The sequence below is a fragment of the Rhipicephalus microplus genome, chromosome 6 (genome assembly GCF_043290135.1).
Source record: "Rhipicephalus microplus isolate Deutch F79 chromosome 6, USDA_Rmic, whole genome shotgun sequence".
Classification (NCBI taxonomy): Eukaryota; Metazoa; Arthropoda; class Arachnida; order Ixodida; family Ixodidae; genus Rhipicephalus; species Rhipicephalus microplus.
Window position 1 is genome coordinate 33,574,636 of NC_134705.1, and position 16,751 is coordinate 33,591,386.

The following is a 16,751-nucleotide window of genomic DNA, read 5'->3' on the forward strand; positions in this document are numbered from 1 at the left end:
TTTAATGACAACATCATTAAATTGATTTCATAGGGATAACAAGTGTTGCCATATACTATAAATGGCCTAATTAGCTCTGCGTGATGTACTATCACCAGCAAAACTTTGCGAGGCATCGGATCTACAACAAATGCGAACTTTTGTTATATCAGCATTTAAAGCATTCAATCAAGCTGGTGGTTGTGTACATCGGAATGCCAAGTGCAGAATGAAAGATCCATTTCGAAATTAAGTTACAAGACAACAAAGTGGCAATTTAGTTTTATCGAACGTTTCGCGTCCTGCAAACTTCTGCTGTTGATAGCACATTCCCGTCTCAATTCTAGAGTCATTCTTGTTAACTTAAAATCAAATATATTTGTATAATACTGATTTCTCTTTTTCAACTGGTGGGGAATTGCGTAGCACTGGCATTCGAACCACGGACGTCTTGCACGCGAGGCTGATACTCTAATTGCTACCCTATTGCTGCAACCCCTGATAAAAAAAATTATCGGCGTGATGACGGAATCACACTATGAGTCCTGGGCTGCGGCCTCACCAATGACCACCACCGGTAACGCACTCCCTCCCCAGAGAAGGATTGTCCACCCTGATGCACTATGTGGCCGCTATCTCCCACATGCATACGTCAATTAACACACGGCACTTAGTCCCCAGCGGCTGCCAAGCAGCTGACAATGACGGCGGTCAGATCTGCATTAGAGCAGAGGGTGCTAAGAGTCTTTGGGTCCGGACAGGCCACTATTGGAACTTTAACTTGGCAACGTTTATCGCTAAAACCTTATCTAGTGAGGCAAGCCTAGCTGTGCTATTCGAGGAGCTAGATGGTGTTATAGTAGACTGTAATAGGGCTCATTGAAGTTAGATGGACATGAGAGGCCTATATAGTGGTATAGAATAGGCACGTTCTTTGCCATAGTTGTTCGGCTGGCAGAAAAATAAAACTGGTGGTTGGGTTCTTTATCCACAAATATATACCTTGTAAAATGAAGGAAAATTATAGCATTCATGAAATGATGGTAGGTATCGTAATTATACACAATAAGAGACACAAGAGGGTGGTACAGGCCTATGCACCTACATCCTGTCATGATGACGTATTAGTAGAAAGCTTCTATAGAGACGTGGAGTTGGTAATGAATAAGGTAAAAACACAGTACACTACTGTGATTGCCGACTTCAATGCCAAAGTAGAGGTGAAGCAGGCTGGAGACCAAGCAGTAGATGTTTATGACAATGGCACTAGAAATACCAGAGGGGAGTTAGTAGCATTAGCAGATCGCAATAATTTTCGAATCCTGAGTACGAGCTACCATAATGAGTGACCCTCATATAGGAAGGGTGGAGCCTATAATGGCAAAAGTATGAATGAAATAGACTTTGCAATTAGTGCTCACTAAGGCGTCGTGCAGGGTGTGGAATTGCTTGGCAAGGTACGATGAAGTGACTACAGAATGGTAAGGTCTCGAATTCGCTTAGATTTAAAGAAGAAACGAAAGAAACTGGTACGCAAGAAGCCAATCAATGAGCTAGCGCTGAGAGAAAGAGTACAGGAATTCCTACAAAGCCTTGTTTCAGAACATATACTCGTCTCTTATCGAGGAAACCTGCTTTAGTTTTTACGCAATGAATGATACAGTGATACAGTGAAATCAAACACATTGACGATCAGGTTGCCTTTAACAGATCCCTAAACAACGTAGCCAAGTGGTGCCAAGATTGGCAGATGGTTATTAATTCTAAAAAAAAACGGTCGTGATGAACGTAAGCAGTAAGAAAAACAAGCTATTATTCCCATACTCGCTTAATGGTGTCACCCTTCGCACAGCAACCCAGTATAAATATTTAGGGCTTCTAATATCATCTGACCTCAAATGGACTGCGCATGTACAACAAGTAACGAAAAAAGCAATGAACAAGTTGTTTTTTCTAAAACGGACCCTACGCTACGTTACCACAGATACGAAGCGCTTATACTACATTACCTTTATAATACCTATGCTAAAATATGTGAATATAGTGTGGTTTCCTTCAGCAAATACTGACATAGCTTTGCTCGAGAGCGTACAGCGCAAGGCGGTAAGATTTATCTTTAACCGCTATAAGCGAGCAAGCTCACCTTCCGAGCTTCTGCTCCGAGCAGATCTACCTATGCTCTGCGATAGAGCAAAAATACATCGGTTGAAGTTCTTTTTTGCCAATTGTTGAACGACTACATTAAAAATAATGCCTCCGCCTTCGCTACTATAAAAGCAAAAGGGAAAGTGCGCCAAAAACAAGACCTGATCTTTGAAGAATATTTGTGCCGTAACAATACCTTTAGGTTTTCATTTTTCCCTCGCGTAATAAGAGAGTGGAATGCGCTTGATTCAACTACTGTAGCACAGCCAACGCTGCAAAAATTTCTAGAAAGAGTTGGAAATCCCATGTCAGTGTCCCTAAGTTTCTATGTGCTAACCTAATTTCATATGGGTGAAAGCATCCAAAATCTAACAATCTATATTATTTTCTTTATCATTTGGTTGTAGGCAATGTATTGCTATTCCTGTATGAGGTATGCATTAGTTAGTACCATGATCGCGACGCTTTCACGTCATGATATCATTGTTCTTGTGTTCGTTTCTTATGTACTCTTCTTTTATTGCCACTGCATTGCTTTGCTTGTAAAAAGTTTGTATCTTTTCCACTCCTATAATAACCCTCAACGAGGGTTGACAGTATTTTGTAAATAAATGAATAAAATAAATAAAAAACAATCTGGTGGGTATCATTACTGAGTCTGCAGTGGAAGTTGTAGGTAATTCGAGAGGACACTAGCAAGCTTTCTCAGAAGACGAAGAACCTCATTAATAAACGTGAAAGTATGAAAGCCTGAGACACCACAGAAAAAGTAGAACTGGCAGCCGAGCTTTCAAAGTTGATTAATAAGCGTAAAGTGCCCCACGTAAAAAGGTGTGACATGGAGAGTGTTCGACACGCTCCTAATAACAGAGAAAGCGTCAGGCCAGTGAAGATGAAACTGGGGATATGCAAAAAGTAGATGTATGCACAAGGAACAATGAAGGCAAAGTAACTAGCAATATGGATAGGACAGCTAAAGTAGCGGAGGAGTACAGTAGCCGGGACAACCACGACCATAATGTAACGACTACAAGTAACCCAGATGACATCCCACCAGTATGACAAAAGTAGGAATGCCTTGGAGGTAAATTTTTCGGGAAGCAAAGCTGCCGGCGACGATCAAGCGACATCAGATCTGCCGAAAGACGGACTCCAGAGTGTGTTGGAAAAAATCACAGGATATCTACGGAGTGACAAATGATGAGTGGGGTGAAGCGTCCATCAATCCGTTCACGCTTCCGTTCTTTCATTCGTTCTTGTCTTCTGTCCGTCCGTGCGTCCGTCCATCCATTCATCGTCCATCGATTCGTCAATCCGGGCGTTCGTCCATCCATGCGTCAGTGCGTCCATCCATCCATCCATCCATCCTCCCGTGCGTCAAACAAACAGAGAGACAGACGACGGACGGACGCGGCCAGCGGATGATTCACGTTTTGTCGGTGAAACCCTCCTAGGCCTCGCCCCACTGATCATCATTCGCTCCGTGGATTCGCTATGGGGTAGTTACAACATATATGCTTACATACAGGGGACGACCGGCCCACGCCTTAAGGAGCTTCGCCCCTAAAAACTAGTTACCCTATTTACGAAGTGTCTTCAGACAGAGAGGGTGCTAGAATCTTGGGAAGAATGCTAACATCATCCTTATCTATAAAAAAGGGGATGACAAGAACTTGAAGAAGTACAAGCCGATTAGTGGCTCTCGGTCGCATAAAAGATATTTGCAAAGGTAATTGCTTGCGAAATTGAGACAAGATTAGAACTCAATCAACCCAAGGAAAAAGCTGGATTTCAAATAGGCTACTCAACAATCGACCCCATTCAAACTATCAATCAGGGGACAGAGAAGCGCTCGAAGTACCCACAACCTTATATATCGCCTTCATTGATTACAAGAAGGCATTTGATTAAGTGGAGATATCAGCAGTCACGCAGACACTGCAGAATGAGGGCGTCGACGAAACATATATAGGCATCCTGGAAGAAATCTGCAGATCAACTGCCACCATAGTGCTCCACAAAGAAAGCGGCAAAATACCAATAAAGATAGGTGCGAGGGAAAGAGAAACGGTCTGCCTAATGCTATTAGATGCGAAGCAGCTTTTTGACTAGCCTGTGTAACGCTGTCTCTTCGTGCATCCGTACGAACGCACCTCAACGATCTACCCTCGTCACGGGTGTTAGAGCGTTGCCAAGAAGGCCACGCCGCAACTGAGCGTTGACGTCACGCACCCTTCGCAGTGCGCGCTGACGTCACTCTCTCCCTCGCCTGCCACGCACTCGCCGCAGCGCCGCAGCTGCCGCCGCGTGTGTTCGCCCGCAACAACTACCGCCACTCTCTCCGCTACCGCGACCGCCGCTCACTACACCGCCGACTCATGGACTCACACGCGATAAACCTGACGCGCGCATGACGTACGTGTTAAAACATGTCAGTGCATGTCCAGCGCCTGTGTTCACTCTGAAAAAACGATAAGACCTAAGCCAGCCAGCGCTTCAAACGAATCTTCCAGCGCGCACCACAGCAGCCGCGTTACTCCCTACTAGGGAGTTTTAGTGCTGGGTACGCATTCTCTTGGGACCTGGCGGGCTTGGGAGCGTGAGGCGTTGCGTGCCCAACCCATACCCAACCGGAACGCCTTTTAGTTGGCGCCACGGTGGCACGCACGCAAACGCAAGCCGCACGAAGGTCACACGCGCTCGCAGCGCCACAGCGTCTTGTCGCGTAAGTATTATTTAAGTATTTTATGATTTAAAATGTTAAATAAACATACATAGTGATCAGGAATCTTTCTTATTGTGTACAGTATCTTGGTATACGCAAAAAAGTGAAAAATACAAGGTTACTGTAACGACAATGTCGACTTCGTGTGACACTTCATGCAACCACAGTCATGAACATGTTAGCTTACGCGTAATGTTTTTGAGGTGAAAATGAATAGAAATGTTACTCATTTGTAATAGTGTCGCTGCGCAGTTTTCGCACCAAATGTACAATGCACAATGTGTCTGCAATAACAATGTTGTGGTTGTCTGTCAACGCTGCTCTTTCGCAACCAATCAGGGTTCCCTTTGGTAAGATGGTGTGAAGTCTTGCCGCGTGCTTACAAGGGGTTTTCATAGGCCTATAAAGTGAAGTTGGGAATAAAGGTAATGGAGAGTGGCTTAGTAACCTGCACCTTACTGATAACATTCCATTGCTGAATAACTCAGGGCAGGGATTTTAATTTATAAATACTGAATTGAACAAGGAGAGCAGAAAGGTAGGTCCTAAAATTATTCTTCATTAAACGAAAGTAATGTACAACAACCTCAGAAGAGAACAGCGCTTCGAGATAGGCAGCAGCGCACTTGAAGTTGTAAAAGAGTACGTCTACTTAGGACAGGTAGTAACCGTGGAGCCGAACCACGTGATCGAAGATAGAAGAATACGAATGGGGTGGAGAACATTCGGCAAGCATTTTCAAATCATGACTGGTAGATTGCCACTATTCCCCAAGAGGAATCTCTGTAACAGATGCATCTTGCGGGTACTTACCTAAGGAACAGAAACCTGGAAGTTCTCGGAAAGGTTTTAGCTTAATTTGAGGACTACGCAGCAAATAATAGACAGGAAAGTGATCGATGTAACTTCAAGAGACAAGAGTAGAGCAGTTGGTCTGAGAACCTACCGGGGTTATGGATATCACAGTTGAAATGAGGAAGAAGAAATGGACATGGGCCGGGAACGTAGCGCGTAGGCCGGATAACCGCTAGTCAACAAGGTTATTTGACTGGATTCTGAGGGAAGGCAAGTGGGTGAGGGGGAAACCGAAAGTTAGGCGGGCAGATGAGAGTAACAAACATCAGAAGTTTGTGGGTATAAAGTGGCAGCAGCAAGCACAGGACCGAATTCATTGGCAGAACATGGGAGAGGCATTTGTCTTCCAGTGGGCGTGGTCATCCTGATGATGAAGGTGATAGCAAACACAATTGTATTCATCTTGGAGCATGATTGTCTACCTTTAAATTCATATTGATTTTTTTCAATAGCCAAAATATGTGCTCCTTTCTTCTACAACGATGGCTCTCAATCCGACAGAAAGCTCTAACGTTTAGAGCCACGTGTCACTGGAGAAATATCATTAAATAGACATTTATGGTCTTACTGATGGGGGCCGCTGTTGATGAGCAAACGGTATAAAATATTTCGAATTAGCGAAATCAAATCAGGTAAGTATCAGCCTTGCAAAACTAACTAAAAGAGAAAGAGAGAAGAAGGTAAATGACTTGCAGTCTTCCAGATAAATGTGGCGCGAATTTTCTTTACCTTGCATAATCACAATGCTTTTGCTTTTACTAAATATGCAAACTTTCTCATAAATGATTCACTATTTCAAACTTGGTGCCAATCTCATTCGTTATTTATGTGGCAAATACAACGATGTAAATTAATAAGAAACGAGCTCATTCTAGCATCAGCCAAAAGTATTTGTCAGATTCATCCCAACAACTATATTTCGAGCGTCCAGAGATCCTCAATACTATTATCTCATCTAAATCTCATTGAACAAGTATTCATTTTACCCTTGAACTAGAGAACTGCTTGTCATTGTTTTTGTAATCGTAACCCGAAAATAAAACGGCATCACATAGCTAAACATGTGCGTTGAGAAAAGCATGTCGTTCTTATTTTGCAGATTGTAAACATAGAACCGGCGTTAGGCATTATTGAATAAACGAGGTAACTATTTTTTTCAACTATTTAGCTGATCATTACTTCGTAAGAACTTCGGCAGCTAAGGTGATGTAGTCATATCTGTATCTGGCGAACATTCTCTCCTAGACTGGTTTCTTCACGATTCACCACGCATACGACCGCATATATAGCGCACGTACGAGCGTAACCTATTCCGTGAGAGATATACTGCAGCGAAAATCTCTCTGCCATACCGTTCTTGGCGATCGCCTCTACGTCCTCCTTGGAGCACACCGAAGGCATGCACAGTCCCGTCCTCGCAGTGGTCGTGAAGAATGTCCCAGCATCCTTGGCGAACTGTCGCATCACCTGCGCGAGTTGTGCATGCGAGAAGAAGAAACGACCACAACATACGCAGTGAGTATAGCGGACACAGCGTGAACGTTATCGTCTGTTGGTGTCACCATAGTCTGTCATTTTTTAAAAAAAGCGTGAAGTTTTTATGCCAGTATACGAGGGTTTCTTCGGGTAAATAAAAAAATAATTGCTGACTCTCTTTCCTCGTGTTTTTGGCGTGTGTGAGTCGTATGAAAAACAACTATTAGATAACAGATTATGCAGACTTGATCAAGTTAAAACGCATATACAGCATCACCGTAATATTTTTTTCAACCTCAAACACATTTGCTGCATCACTTTGAAATTAAAGAGCACGCATCTATTAACTGACATTCAACTGAGCTGCGTTCTTGTTGCTTCTCAGCCCTTTTCCTGAGAGCTAGCTTCCTTCAAGTCATGCGCCAAGCAGCCAAACTGTGCACGATTCAACCGCAGGCTCTAAAATCACAGATATTTCTTGATGCGTGCGACACCACCGTCATCCGCTATACCGTAATGCACACGAAAAACACTCTCAGAAGCAGCTAATTTTGCTGCCTACGTGGCGCAGTATTCACCTCACGTATTGTGTGAGGCGATACCTGAGCTCGTCTCACGACGTCTACACATAGGCGGACGTGCGTTCAAACCTTTCTTGGCGGTAGTGGAGAGCATGTTGTTTGTTGTGCTGAATGCACACCTGACGATGAGGAATTGACCTAACAATAAAGGAGCTCAGTGTTGAACTGTCTTTGCAGTAAACGCTTAGACCGCATGCACCGACACCGCCAACCTCTATATTTTTGTACTTTACGTCGGGCGCAGGCGTTAATGCTCCATGGCTGGCTTTAAGCGCTCCACCGACGCAATCGCAACGCGTGCATGGCACCTCCTTGATAAACGAGGAAACACTCGAGTATAGCGGAAGCGAGGCTGACCGAGTTCTCCGGGAAGAGGGTCAAGTTGACGGCTGCGAAGTGCTTGTTGACGAAGCGTGGCTTGGGCGGCAGCGGCGGCCTCGATTTCACCATGCAGTACTGGCCTCGGAACAAGAGGGCGCCGTCCTCTGAAGAGGTGTCGGGAACCGCCACGCTGAGACACTCCTCGAAGTCCCCGAAGTCGGTGAGCGATCCGTCCAGGAGGCCCGGAGCCAGCTTGCCCGACGCGTCGATCACTGCGTTTGTCGCAGGGTGAATGTGATTTAACGGCACCGTCAAGCGCTCTTCATAGTATGTGCACATTCCGTGCAACTGTATGCCATAGTCACATCCAGACCACAGGACAACGCCGTGCATTGTAAACATGACACCCTTAAGGGAGTTTCAAGCAGGCAAAATACCCTTTTGCTTTAATAAATTTGTGGAAATTAAGGTGTAAGGGCGTTTTCGTTCCCCAAATAGTACTTAAGGGGAAATGGTCACTCTAAAACACCCTTCCAGAGTTAAGGTTGTTTCGAGTTATCGAGATCATAACTGGGACTAGCTTATTAATAAGTGTCTAGATCTTCAGCGAGTTTAGATTTCAAAAATATGGCAGATCCCACGTACAGTAGAAATCGATGATATGCGATGCACGAATGAGGGAGGTTGATATGCCACTCTAAAATAAGCACGATGTTACGAGGCGGACGTAAATTAAACCATACATGACTTCCATGTCACGATTATCAAGTTTGGACGTGTCGTTTACGTTAGTCGTTCATGCACGTCACGTGATAACAAATTTGGTATATGGGGAGCTAGCCAAACGGCCGCGAGCACGCTATTAGCGTAGCATGTAGTCATATTTTACATGACACGTATGTCATGATTATCATGTTTGGACGTGTCATTTACCTCCGTCGCCCGTTCGCGCCCCCTGATATCAAATTTGGTATACTTGTTAGCTAGCGAAACGGCTTTGAGCGCGTTATGAACGTGGCATGTAATCACGCTCTCACATGAGACGCATCTCATGATTATCCTGTCTGCACCAGTCATGTACCGTCGTCACCCATTCACGTTCAGTATAATACCAAATTTGGTATATGTGAAGCTAGCGAAACGACTGCGAGCGTACCATGAGTATGGTGTGTAGTTATAACTTACATGACATGCATGTCATGATTTTCACGTTAGAGTCTGGCACTTATCTTCACCATGCAGTCATGTCACACAATACCACTTCAGCAATATGTCGTGTGAACGAAACAACTGCAAAAGCATAAATGCCATGAAATGGAAATCATGAAATTCATGGCATAAATGCCATGATTTTCATGTTATGACTAGTCGGTTATGCTCGTCATACAGTCATGATATCCCATATAAATTTTTTATTGATACCATTATTTAAACGGCCAGGAGAGCTAAAAGTTGTTTGCGGCTGATAGAGCCATATACAGACACGTTCAACGTAGCCGAAGTTCACTAATGAGTGCTTCACATTTAATGTATGCCACACTTAGGGCTTTTTAAATAATACAATGAGTTTGGGCATCGTTTTTTATTGTTTATCGCACGTTTATACCAAACAAAACTATCCCCACTGGCGCTGAACAGCGGCTAAAATACTATGGATATACATATACCAGGCATTTAAAGTTTAGCTTTATGGTTACTTCATAAAGTTCAACACTGAATACAACATGAGAACCACATTTGCAGGTAACTTATGCATACAGGAAGACACAAGGTAGAACAGTAATTTTGGCGGTCAGTGGCCCAATTAAATATGATTTAGTGCAATCCGAAAGTTGATGCCTGTTTTCTTTTACCTTTCGTTACGGGTAGAAATTTTGGTTTCGACACATACGGCATTTACGACGAGCATTCGCTCAAACGTACACACGTTAGAACATTATAGTTATGACCCGGGTAAGTCGAGACCTTCATTTTATTTTGATAACGCTGCACGCGAGGAACCCATGGAGGGAACATTGAAATCAACAGCCAGTAGCCCTCGGCAAATGCCGAGAGCAGCCACTGCTCTCGGCATATCGTGGCTTACGCGAATGGTAGCCTCTCACCACAACTTCCCTGCATTCGTTCTCGCCAGACGTCTTTGTACAGTGCGGAGGAACTGTCCCTGCGACCGCCTCACTGCATTGCACCTCCAGCCTCGCGGACTTCCTACGCGCATCGGTTAGCGGCAATTAAAGCCAAAGTATATGTTTTCGGTGACCAATACTTGAGATGTTGTAGGACCGAAAATGCTTTTCTCTATTTTAAAAACTTCTAGGTTTTAACGATACATTTCGAGCGTGGTCATCACTTGGGTTAATCGAGGTTCAGCTGTATGTATGCATAAGGTACGTGCATATGTCACTCATGAAGAGGGCGATTAAAAGAGAAACGTTGAACCCATGCTTGCGTATAGCGCTCAAAACCTTTTTCAGTCACGACAAAGTCTGCGCTTCATTCTATTTAAAACTGCACTTGCCTTTGTTAAGCTACAGTAGTAAGTGAAATACGACTGAAAAATTCGTCGGCCAATGTTCAGTCATTCTTTGCTTTGTGCTACCGCTCTTGCAAGACTCCAGTCATGCAAACACACTCTGTTTACGAAAGTTTGCGCTGGCATTATAATTATATATATGTGTATATATATATATATATATATATATATATATATATATATATATATATATATATATATATATATATATATATATATATATATATATATATATATATATATATATATATATATATATGTGTGTGTGTGTGTGTGTGTGTGTGTGTGTGTGTGTGTGTGATTCAAAAAAGTTCTGTGGGTCCCGTGCACACATAATGAAGAAATAGAGGAGCACACTTACGGAAATTTGATAGTTATTTACTCTACTCTGGAGTTATTTACTCTGGAGGGCACCTTTTACTCGTGTATCAGGTGCCCTCCAAATTGTGTGACTTGCATATATATATGCCCATATATCGCCTTTCATGCCCGTTTTCATATTTGTATCTTATTGATACGCACATGTATATAAATAGCACTCGTGCCATAAACTGTATTCTGATGAAGGCCGGACCCGCGGCTGAAACGTCAATAAAATCACTTCGTACGTGCGTCTTCTTCCCTACAAATAATTTTACCCGGACCCACCCAGCATCACTTTTGTTTTTGATTTACGAGGATGGCCCTTGAATTAAATGCATTCAAATTTAACCAAGAGTATTTTCGACAAATTAGAGTGACCGCTATGGGCACTAAAGTGGCACCCAATTATGCCAACATATTTATGGGAAAGCTAGAATCAGAATTTTTTGCACAACGTTCCTTAAAACCACTGATATACAGAAGATACATAGGAGACACCTTTCTTACTTAGGCCCACAGCGATAATGAATTTCTCAGCTTTATCAACACTTACAATGCTGTACATCCGAACAAACACTTCACACACACCTACTCACAAGCAACTGTAAATTTTCTTGATGTTACCACAACCATAGAAGAAGACAAGCTTTCTACAACCTTATATCGCAAACCAACGAATCGACAACAATACCTCTATTACCGAAGCGATCACCCGCACCACTGTAAAAACAGTATTCCATACAGCCAGGCTCATCGATTCAAGCGAATCTGCTCAAGAGACGCTGATTTTGACATGAGCTCACAGAGGCTAAAACTTATGCTCGATAAACAAAAATACACCCCCCCCCCCCCTCCCAAATGTAATTGATGACGCCGTTCAAAAAGCGAGAAAACTGAAGCGTGAAGACTTACTTACGAAGCGACCACCGCAAGAAAACCCAGAACGAACAAACTTCTGCTTAACTTACAGCACAAATTTTCCCAATGTAAACAAAATCCTCAAACGACATTAGAACATTCTGGAACAAAGTGAACGTCTGAAACGCGCATTCCCTTCCGCTCTTGGCGTCGTTTACCGACGACCACGCAACCTCAAAGACGCACTTGTCCACTCTCAAATCAAGACCTCACCCCCTAATAATTCTTACCGACCTTGTTTAATCTCGCGATGTCTTCTATGTAAAGCGATGCGAGGAACACACAAAGCAACCAGCACACAATCCAAGTTTTCGATTAACATGCGAAGGAACCTAACATGCGATTCCTCTAATGTGGTATACCTACTCGACCTACTCGAATGCAACGTGTGCAGTATGCAGTACATCGGACAAACAGAAACATCACTTAGGATTCGCTTCAATAATCACAGAGCCCATTCGAAATCAGCCCCAAATCTACCTCTATCAAAACGTCTCAATTTGCCCGATCATGCATTCGACAAACTATCAGTAATGCTCTTAGAGACGGGATTTAAACCAAACCAAGAACGTGAACAACGAGAGTCATACCTCATCCACCGATTTAACACCCTCGAGAGAGGAATAAATGAGAATTCGGGTACACTTGTAGCTGTTATAGCATTAGAAAACAATAACGGCTATAATGAAAAATAACTGAGTGCACGGCACTGCAGCTCCGAAGGGCACTGGACAACTCAAAATAATTCCAAGTGTAACTACTCTTGCTAAGTACAGCTGTCATCTGTTTCTTTTTTTACTTTACTATCCAATCAACTGTGCCAAACAATGCATGCCCAACAGCGACCCTGTGCACACAGTCGGATATATATATATATATATATATATATATATATATATATATATATATATATATATATATATATATATATATATATATATATATATATATATATATATATATATATATATATATATATATATATATATATATATATATATATATTATTTCTTTACGATTGCTTTGTATGCATTGAGAAACGACAGACGAACGTGCGAAAACGTACAGTACTTATTTCTTTCTGTGTTACAGCATGAGAGCCTGCCTTCGTCAGGGAATGGCAGGCCCTTCCTGCCGAAATGTAGGCAGCAGACAGTAATAAAGTAGACAAAATCATATGCATGAAAAAAGGCATTTGTAAAATTGACCATTGATGATGATGATCACGCATAAAAAAAACTGAAAAATATGTGAAGATTTAAGAAGTGCACAATACGTTAGAAACGCTCCTTTAAATATTTCGCAAGAATTCAGACGTCAGGGCATCGTAGAAAGGCATGGAATTTTGCCTACACATTCGTTAATGCCGGATAACGTTCTATTGAATTTATGGATCAAGAAAGAATCACGGACTTTTTTTTTTCTGCGTGATCATCGTCGTCAATGGTCAATGTTACAAATGCCTTTTTTCATGGCAATGATCTTGTCTACTGTATTACACATTTTTCTATTGCTTTTTTAGCGTTGTCATGGTTGTTTGAAAATTTTGGACATCCATATGCTGATCGCACGTGTTTTCTACTCACGTGTTCATGCCTGCACATAAAAGCGGCCACGCACTCGTATTTCTGTTCATCCTGATGAAGGCCGTGCCACGGCCGAAACGTAGAAGTATCCAATTTTCCTAGCTGTGCTCCCTTATTTCCTGACTTTATGTGCACCGGACTCGCAGAATTTCTACATATATATATTTAGTTAACAGGTGTACACTTGAGCGCTTGTTTTTCCATGTTTTTACACAATAATAATGACATATAACAGACAATATAGCCAAGGAAAGTATAGGGGAAGATATTACACCAAATTGTAATGCAAATATGAAGAAAAGTAAGGGAAAAAATAGCCGTGGGCAGGATCCGAACCTGCGACCTTCGAATGACGCGTTCATTTCAAGGTCGCAGATTCTGATCCTATATATATAGTTGCAGCAAGGAAGTAACACTGGCCCCGGTAGAATAAGGAAAAATAGAGTACGACGCACGTTGATTTTGCACGGTATATTCTGACTGACGTTTCGGCTGGTGGACCAGTTTTTGTCATTACTTTGACAAAGGCTGGTCCACCAGCCGAAACGTCATTTAGAATATACCGTGCGAAACCAACGTGCGTCGTACTCTATTTTCCTATATATATATATATATATATATATATATATATATATATATATATATATATATATATATATATATATATATATATATATAGAACTTGAAGGGAAGGCACGACAGGTCCGGGTATTTTCTATATTGAATTAACTTGCAGATGGCACATAAGAAAAGGATCGTATTTACTAACGTTTCGGCCGTGGCACGGCCTTCGTCAGAGTAAGTAGGTATGATACAATGCAGCCGCTTTTATAGGCTCACGTGATGAACTCTCGGTATAGCAGCTAGAACAATCAAAGTAAAAAAATGGTAATCTGTCAGAACCTTGTGTTGACATGACTGACATGTGACGGGTGCATGAATATACAAGTCTCAAATTTCCTTGCGCATCGACACGCGGGGCACAGTATGGTTGGCAGGACATGCAAAAGAGCTCTGAAGTAAAGAAACCACGGTTGACTAATATGCATTTTAATATACACTAAAATATTTTACTAATCTAAGAAGTCGTGTTGTTATAGTGCGAGGCAGGTGAGCTTTCCTACGTTTTCATTGATACCTGAACGAATGGTGTTAAATTTATGGATCAAGAAGGATTCCCTCACTTCCCTATCGTGATTTGTCTTGAAACCGGACTGAATAATAGTGGCCCTAAGTTTGTCGAAACCATGGCCAGGCATACTGACGTGCTTCGACAGCGGTAGATTAGGGAGGCTTACGGCATGTGCACGGTGATTATTAAAACGAATCCTGAAACTTGTCTCTGTTTGACCTATGTACTAAGCTCCGCATGTTGAACACTCGAGAAGATAGATGATGTTTATACTATCACACGTGTAGTTCCCATTTATCTTTAAAGAAAAACTGGACGATGTACTTAAAACTGTTTTAGATGTCGTCATGTGCGCGCACACTCTGCAACGTGGTTTGTTGCAGGGATGACAGCCTTCATGATGTGAACACGTGGTTTTAGATGAGGTTAGTAAATCACGATGGTACCGCGACCGCCGGTAGACCACGCGTGGTTGTTCTGTAAAGATTCCTTTGAGCCACTCGCTCTGTATTAATATGTTAAAATGTTTCTTTCAGACATGGTTCACATTTGGAGCTGAGGCCGCATGTGTCAAAATTAGATTAGTCCGCGAACAGTCTTTGGGTCTTTTGTTAGTACTCAGCAGGTCTGAATGGTCAAGCTCTTCTGCCCGTTTGATGGCGTCTGTGATTATGCTGGCCGGATAGCTCTGTTTTTCGAGCGCGCTCCGAAGTTGTTGTAATGCAATATATATATATATATATATATATATATATATATATATATATATATATATATATATATATATATATATATATATTTATGGGTTGCAATGTCGCACTTGTGTTTTCAGCGAGCGCAGCTCCGACTTGAGAAAATACAAATATAACCCATATAAAACGTTGTCTGCCGAAGGTACGACTCGAAGTGCGAATAAAAGAAAGTTTAATGGCCGAATGAAGGTGAACGGTACGTTTTCTTGTAGACAAAATGCAAAACGTTCTTCGCTGGTATTGTACACCGAAGCACTCCTTAAGTCACTTGCTACCAAACGTGAAACCGCATCACGTTCTTTTATATCACCGGTATATTTGGCCAACAACGTGCCCACAGGCAAATATAATGGTAGTGCTTAAAATCAACGCACGTATTAGAGCCGGCGCGTCACACTCACTTTTCATGACCTCCTTGTCCAAGTTTCCGAGCCGTCGAAGTACTCCTATGAAGGCAGACGTGCAGGGCGCCGACAAACCACCGTCTTCCTGGCCCATCCTTAGCACCTCGGGCAAGGCTTTCTTCAGGGCTTCCTGGACGACCTGCCGCATAGAGGACTCCATGTCCTTCCACTTTGAGACCAGTTCGTCTTCGTCGTAGCTGACCGTCGCCCGAACGGTGCACGGCCACAACGTTGCCAATGCGAGCACGACAGGCAGCGCTAACTCAACGCTGAAACGCCGCATCTTCCAGGCTCTGTCCAGTAGAGGCTGCGCAAAGTTTCTCTACAAGCTAGTCTCCGTGGGCGTGTTTTCCTTTCCTTATCATTTACTTCAACCACGTTTCGGCTTACACGCACGCTTATAAGGAACGCGTTTTTTTTTTCGTGCTATTGCCCTCTAAGTTTGTCTCAGGACGTGTTCACTCGATATTAGCTCTTCTCCAGCTCAGAACGTAGCTCACACGAAGCAGTTGGATGACCCTACAGTTGAGTCTTTACAGCCGCTGGAAGGCGAAGCGCCGCTGCACGTGCTCTCCGACTGCCTGCAAAATGCCGTAATTTGCAAGTCGAGACATCGAAAGGAGCGCCATACCTTTCCGCTAACAAAACGGAGGAGGACAGGTGATGGATAAAAAGAAAGAAATAACATTCCCAGCATGAGAGAGGAGGACGCCCGAAAATTGGGCTCAAAGCGGGCGCGGGCGGTCCTTTCGACGGCTCCTTCTCGAATCGTCACGGGGCGCAAGGCATGCGTGCAAAGACGAAAAAAAAAAAGCCCGTCAGTGTTTGCTCAAAGATGCAGGAGAGGGCACTTTGGATCATCGGAGCAAGGGCTGTGCGGCCCGCTGATTCAGAGAGGAGCAAACATGGGCACTTTGTTTTTTTCTTTTTTTGGTGTGGATGTGGGGAGGGCATCAATATTGTGAGGCGTGGATGGCTACA

General features: G+C 42.9%; 1 protein-coding gene across 1 annotated transcript in view; it reads right to left on the reverse strand.

The window, feature by feature from the left end:
* Positions 1–16,346, reverse strand: part of LOC119167683 (nose resistant to fluoxetine protein 6) — a 192,048-nt gene extending 175,702 nt beyond the window's left edge. The window contains exons 1-3 of the mRNA XM_075865904.1: positions 15,768–16,346; positions 8,119–8,354; positions 7,057–7,171 (exon numbers count right to left, since the gene is read on the reverse strand). Coding sequence (XP_075722019.1) covers positions 7,057–7,171; positions 8,119–8,354; positions 15,768–16,053 — 637 coding nt within the window. The 5' untranslated portion in view covers positions 16,054–16,346. The remainder of the gene's footprint in view (positions 1–7,056; positions 7,172–8,118; positions 8,355–15,767) is intronic.
* Between the last annotated feature and the right edge of the window lie 405 nt (positions 16,347–16,751).